Raw genomic sequence first — 7,132 nt, 5'->3', positions numbered from 1 at the left:
GCAGGATAGAAAGCTATTATTACAGTAATCAGCTCCGGCCTCACTAGTGATTGTTCTTTTAAGCCTATGGGTAATACTAGGGTGACAAGGATTATTTACTCAGACAAACAATATAAATAAGTGCTTCTGAAAACTACATGGACAGCAACTGATAGCTTGTGTTAAAAGCTTAGCATTTGCAAACTGTAAAGCTTGGCTTTCATGGATCACAGTTTAATACGCAGGAAAAACCCTTCCAAAAAGCCCTAATACATCGTTTCCTTTGTTTTGCTGAAAATTTTGTGTGGGCTCTAAATTGCAAATGGAACATCATCCTGTCAGATACTGTACCTATTTCCCCCATCATTTCAGTTGCCTTTTGGTTGCTCATTCATGCTATCTGATGCTGTTTTGTGTGCTGTGAAAGTGATGTGCAGACAGAAATGTGTGACATGATTATCTTTAGCAAGGCTATTTTGGGAAGTAAACACAAGAGAGTCCTGATCGTACGTACAGACCCTGTCATTTGTCTGACTGATGGTTAGGCTTTGTATTGTCTGCAGCTAATTCCCTGAAAGACAGGCACTGAGCACGCATGCTACTTTCTCTAAAGTTATCTCTGTCCTGATTGTCGTACGCCTCACAGCACAAGAAAATTTCAGTGATGTGCAATAAATTTTCTGATTACTGACACACATTGCATTGCTTCTGACAAATCTGACTTGTGTTTTGTGTTACAGCGCTGCTCTGCTCGGTAGCTCAAGCACTCCTGCTTTCTTTCCCTGTCCAGTGGTCTAACACAGCCCTTATCAAATAATTCTGGAGTGATGCTATGACCTGAAAAGAGATACTCACTGGATGCTCTGAGCAATTTGGGCTGGGTTCTGGGTTTAGGATAGCTTTTGTGTATGCTGGGTAGAATTCCACACTGAATGTTTGAGAGGGACCGCAATGTCTGTGCTGCCCAAAAGGAAGCTCATGTAACAAAGCTCTGGTACTGCTCTATGTATTATGACTTGTAAAATTATACTCAGAAAATAACTGCAGCTTTCTTCCACATTTCTCAGGAGAACTTTTCTATATTCAGCTGATGCTTTTAAGAAATTTTAAAAGAGAGAAATTTAAGCAAGAAATGTCTAGCTTAGTGGTTTTTTTATTTTATATTTTGCGTGTCTTTTTGCACTTCCTTTTCTCCTCCTTCTATTGGTCTTCGTCAGCAAGAACTCTTTAGAACAGGGATTCTGTCATGCTGAGCACTTGAACAGTGGCTACCATGACAGATCTTGACTTCAAAACAACTTTTAAGTGCAAAAGTTAAGTAGATAATACATCGTAAAAGAGATGAGACCCATGTGTTTAACTAGAGCTGCTGAAGACTAAACCATGTGTTAATGTCATACGAGTTTAGATAAAACGAGAAAATCAATTCACTTTAGTCTTAGTTCCAGTGTTGGCACCTCAGCTGTAATATAACGATTGCACTTTGGGATTTTCATGGTGGTATTACTTTGGATAGATAAACTATTACTTTAAAATATCACCATAAGAGAACATGATGGAGAGTGCTGGCAGGTAGCAATGAACACGCAGTTTGAATGAAAATGCACTTGTCACCTTTAAATGAACCTAAGAAAATCCTAGCAGAGGTCTGCCTTTGAGCCTTGCCAGGAGATGTAGCTGGCTTAATAAATAATGAAATAATATACTTTTATTTATATTTTAGGCCTTTTTACAAGTTATTGAAGACTTTCTGTTATTGCCTAACTGGATTGATGTACAAGAGGTAAGACAAATAGGCTTAGATTTGTAGGTTACTTTGGTTGTCTCTATTATTCTTGTTAAGACTTCTTGGCAGTATGACTTACGTATTTTCTCATATGTCACTTTCTTATTTGTAGTAAAGATCCAGAGAAAAAAACATTATGTCATTTTCCTTTATAATGTGTTTTTGAGGGTTAAAATAAGGGAACGTTATCTGCTGCTGTTTCCACATATTTGAGGATGAATGAAGCAAAATTTTATTTAGAAAATGACAGATATTGTCACCAAAGTGTTTAATCACTCTTTTTTTAGCACTGAACTTTGATATTTAAAAGCTTGTATTTGTTTTGTAGATTGATGATTTTCAATGCATGTGGAAGGTGCAGTAGTGCTTACCCTGTTTAGTGAACTGAGGCTTTGGGAGAGATTAAACCTAATGCAGGGAAAAGGAACTCATATCAGTGTTCTTTTTCTCCCATTCTATTAGAGTGCAGAGATATACTGGCAAGAGAAACCAAGGAATTTCCTGAGATTTTTGTTTGAATCTTAAGGAAGTACATATTTCAGAACAGAGAGCTTTTATACTGAGAGAAGGCACGGTTGAAGTACACTAAGGCCTTGCTGAAGCCTAAAATGTTTTTAAGGCAGAAAGATACCTAATTTATTCAAGTTCCAAGCCCTAAACCCCTTGAACATCTGTAATGCAAATAGATCACACTTAAAATAGATCTTTTTCATTGAAGCGTGCACTCAAAATACGCATTCAGGCTGAGATTTTATGCATCGGGTTTCAATATGGAGGGTTGTTCTCCAGGAGGCATATAAACACTTTGAAAGTACCTTTATACTGGGGAACATTTTAATAAAGATGAAAAAAAGACCAAACTGCAGTGTGCCCGCTTATGTTCCAATAAAGATCTGATACTGGTCTTTATTGTCAAAATAATTTGCTCAGTTCTTGGCCTCGTTCTGCTGAATCTGGGGTATAATTGACTGTCAAATACTCGTGGGAGCAGAGTCATTTGGAGACATTTTATAAAACATAGTGTTTCATAAGGTCAGGCTCTGGATGGCATCAATTTGTGTTACATCTTTCCACTACATGTGGAAAAGGTTGTGCAGAAAGTCCTATTTGACTTAGCATGGTTGAACGGTGAGTCACAAAGCAGTTGAACATGGCACCTTGGCATTTGGTGCTGTGAATTTCAATTTCTTTCTATCTTCTTCCCCCAGACTGCTTATATATTTGGAAGTTTAATTCAAACTATTGACAGTGTGATGGCTCATATGATGCACAATCTAGACGAAGAATCGTTACCTTTAACTGTTGAGGGCATGTCGTCTGTGGCAGGTAGGAACCAGCAGAAATGTTCTCTCTTGAGTGTCTGGGTGTCCTAAATGCTTCTGTTCTTGCAGCACCTCCTTTGCCAGCATGAAGGAGGAAATCAAAACAGATAATTTTCTCTTTTGAATACAAACCTGTGTTTCAGCTGTAGAAAGATGGCTGTGCAGTTAGTCCAGAAGTAATCAGCTCTGTATGTAAACGTCTTTGAAGTTATTTGGTGAGGGGTTTAAAATACGAGTTCTGTGGAATACATCTAATAATACTATACTGGACTAAGAGGCAGCTGAAGGGCCTACTGCTCTTCTGCAGCACTTCAAAGCTGCGGATGCCTGGATGCTACAAAACCTTAACTTTGCAAGGTTTTTGCAAGAGATTGCAAATAGTAGGAAGTTTTGACCATTTAGGAGAACTTTATTTTGCTGCCGTTTAGCATCCTAGCAACCTGATTTCATCTGTGTCTTTGGAGGCTACAGCAGCAAAGGTAATTTATGTGTTCTGGCATTCTGCTCTGCCCTGTTGAGAGACCTGTGTGAGGGGGCGAATAACCTGAGCAGTCAGCAGTAGCGTTAACCACTGCACATACTCACTTGGACACTGGCATTCCCCAGTGGAGGTCTGAAATAACGCCTTCAAATGTCAGTGGAAGAGTGCATTATCAATCTGTTTTCTTGCCCTGGTAAGATCAGTATTTGAGCAGGGGTGAAGTGATCCATGGTATATTAACAGTGTGCTTACTGCCTTTTCTGTCATAAAGGTGTTGGATATAAAAGGCAATTTTATACTCGGGAAACTTACTATATTTTCTGTAAATATCTAGGGTTTTGAATTCAAGACTTAGAATAGCTGTTAGGAAAGTCCAGTTAAATAGTCAAGTAGGTTGTAGAGGCTATTAATTTTACCATGTTTTTGTTTGTGTTATCACACAGATTACACCTTGGTCAAAATGCATCCTCAGAGTCTGAATTTGTCACACTATCGATTTCCATCTCAAGGACAGAGTTATATTTCCATTCCCAGTGAAGCTTTTCATGAGAAAGGTAAGGAAAAGTTTAAAGGGAGGAGTGGAGTCATGTAAACAGGATGTACAAAACTATTTTGCTTGAAAAGGAATTTTGGTTTGCTTTATTTTTTCCCAGTAACATCTAATCTCTGTTGATCGTACTGGCTCTGAAGACACAGCAGTTTTCCTGTTATGCTAATGAATGATTAATGTGGTAGAATTTTTGTATTACCTGAATTAATTCTGAGTAATACAGATGGGCCATAGAGACTGAAGCCATTTAATCTTGACATCGTCTTACATCAGAGACGCCATAATTTCATGAATTATTTCTAATAATCAGAAATGGATATTTTAAAGAAATTCCAGCATGTCAGATATTACTTACCCCTTTATGCAAAATTACTCTTAAAGTGTGGCATAAAATGAAACTATCAAGTGACAGGTTTAAGCAACAGCAGCTACAGAAATAGAATGAACTACAGAATTAACTACAGTTAATGCAAAAAGGTGGAACTCAGAAATTCATACCCAGGCTAAAATTTTAATAATCTCAAAAGCAGGGTACGGCAAAAATTTGAAACTTTAGTCGACTCTAAAATAGAAATATTTGAAGCTAATTATCTATGTTTTAATCAGAAGTTGAAGGAATCCATTTGCAAAACCACCTACCTGCATTCTCAAATATTTCCAGATCTGACCTATATGCCCTAAAATCCAACCTGCAGAGTTTACACACCCAGAAAAGTTTCCACAGTCACCTCTGTCGAAGAAAGGTTGATCCCTATGCATAAAGCGCAAAGTTAGCTGCAGATAACCTGCAGTGAGCAATACGCTGATAATTAGTGAGCTGTCTGCCTGCCGTGTGATGGCAGCCTGGTTTCTTTGCAGTGGCAGGGGGCTCTGGCTGGAGACTTCACTGCAGGTGCTCTGATGCTTGAATAACTATAATTGCAAACCAACTCGTAATGCCCAAAATAATGTGCAAGAGACTTTTTTTTCCTTTCCCACTTATAAAGTCTCTCACCGTGCAGATTCTTTTTTAATTTTCTTCAGAATATAATTATGCTTGGTATCCTGAAACGATCCACCCCATTAAAAGTGTAACTTTTTTCCTGCTAAAGCTACTTCTGAGTAAGTGCAGCCTTCAGGCCACACACTGTCCAAATGAGCTAATCTAAAACTTTGTTATTCCACCTTAAACTGTTGACACTATAAATACTTGGAACCCATCAAAAGGGATGGTAAAGGACATCTGTGTGGCTGACAGAAAATACTCATCTGTGTCTTCACTTGCATGCTGGAGAACCCCTAAATACTTAGAATATAGGCAGAAAACAACCAGAGTGGAAGTTAGTTGTCGGGGTTTGTGTTCATGAAACTGCCAGTTAATGTAGGGGTGGTGAAGTAGCCTTGAGATTACTGTAGCTGCCATTGAGACCTTGACTCTGGTGTGTCATGCAACCCTTTCTAGTTCTGTGGGTGGGATTTATAACTGATAACTGATTACTTTAACGACTCATTTTGGAAGTGCACTTGTACAGGACAGGCATGCTTCTACTTGACTTTTGATATCTTCTTATAGCCTTGCTCACTTAAAAGTAGGAAAGTCTGCAGAAGTCAAAGCTCTTAATTAACACGGAATTTCAGGTCTAGGAGAGAAGTGTCTCTTGCTTACAGCTGAAGAATAACCCCTGTTTCCTTTACACAGCTTGGATTACCATTGTTGGCCTGCTTTACCATAACATGCATTATTTCTTTCATAATATCAACCCTATGGATACCAAGTAAGTATCTCAGTCCTCTCATTCTGTAACAACTTGTTTATTACCTTAGTGACATTCATTTATAAGAATCATGTCATTATCAACTGTAAATAAATTATGAGCCATAATCCTGATTCTGCAATATTGAGGACATGTAGTCATTAACTAGAGAGAGATTAAAGCTTACATTAGATGTTTTATGTTATTGTCCCGTAGTGACATGTTTTTGTCTGTCATCTTCTCCTTCCATTCATCAGATGTACTATTACAATTTCATAATTTTAATGTCTCATAAAAGGAAATTACATTTTTTTCTCCTGCCACATGTAAAGATAAATCTTGCACTTTAATGAAACAAGTAAGAAAACACAACATCCCTTTTTAGATAAAATCTGTATCCTAATCCTAGACACCTGTAAAGTAATTTTATATCAGGAGACCAGATGATGCTTTAAAAGCCTTTTGCTTTATATGCTGCATCAACGACATAATTAGCAGATAAGATAAAGGCAGAGCTGTATACCTCAGGTAATACAGGTCCCCAGGGAATTTTTCAAGGCCATCTATGTAAATCATTACACTTACCTTTTAAGCTAGTATAGCTTTACATTTTTATTTGATCTGCACTGGGATACAGGGATTAGCATACATTTTCTCTCGGTCTTTTCCAATCTGTGCTTTTCACTGTGGTGTTTGACAGCAGAAGGGAAGATGCAGCGACAGGGCTGTCATGAAGTCAGGGATTTGCCTTCCTTTCTTTACATACAGTTACCTGGAAGGTCGTGATCCTGGGAACTTGTTTGTGAACTTCAGGGCAAAGAATCTTGGCTCATGATCAGTCTGAGCACAGTGAGGTGATCGCAGAGCTGTTACAACATAGCATTTTAAAATCGAGCAGCAAGCTCTACTGCTGTTCACCCTGCTCTCTCAAAAACCAGACACTTAGCACATGGCTGTAAAGAAGCCATGTCATTAGCGTGCAATATTTCTTACTGAGATGAAGATAGACAATAATTTTTTTTTTTTCACACAGAAGAATCAGTGCAATTTAAGATAGTGAGCTATCAACTACTTAAAGAGAGAAAGAGAATTAACTGACTTAGGTGAAGGTTTAGCAAACACAATGTGATTAAGGATGCTGCACATCCCAACACTGTATCCTAATGCATTGTCATGAGGTCTACAGCTCCTGGGGTTCTGATATTGCAAAATAAAACAGTTATGTCATCTTTGTGTACGTTTTCTGAATTCTGTGGAATAGGGCAACCTGGACACCCATTC

General features: G+C 38.2%; 1 protein-coding gene across 1 annotated transcript in view; it reads left to right on the top strand.

Annotated features, from left to right (window-relative positions):
• LOC104271226 (probable G-protein coupled receptor 133) overlaps positions 1–7,132 on the top strand; it is a gene marked incomplete at its 3' end in the record, with an annotated part of 28,858 nt that overhangs the window by 19,501 nt on the left and 2,225 nt on the right. Inside the window, exons 9-12 of the mRNA XM_009865833.1 lie at positions 1,703–1,762; positions 2,974–3,091; positions 4,012–4,122; positions 5,797–5,872. Of these exons, the coding sequence (XP_009864135.1) occupies positions 1,703–1,762; positions 2,974–3,091; positions 4,012–4,122; positions 5,797–5,872 (365 nt within the window). The remainder of the gene's footprint in view (positions 1–1,702; positions 1,763–2,973; positions 3,092–4,011; positions 4,123–5,796; positions 5,873–7,132) is intronic.

This window comes from Apaloderma vittatum, unplaced genomic scaffold, assembly GCF_000703405.1.
Source record: "Apaloderma vittatum isolate BGI_N311 unplaced genomic scaffold, ASM70340v1 scaffold15723, whole genome shotgun sequence".
NCBI classification, from domain to species: domain Eukaryota; kingdom Metazoa; phylum Chordata; class Aves; order Trogoniformes; family Trogonidae; genus Apaloderma; species Apaloderma vittatum.
The sequence above is the reverse complement of the archived record's forward strand: the minus strand, read 5'-3'. Positions and strand labels throughout refer to the sequence as shown.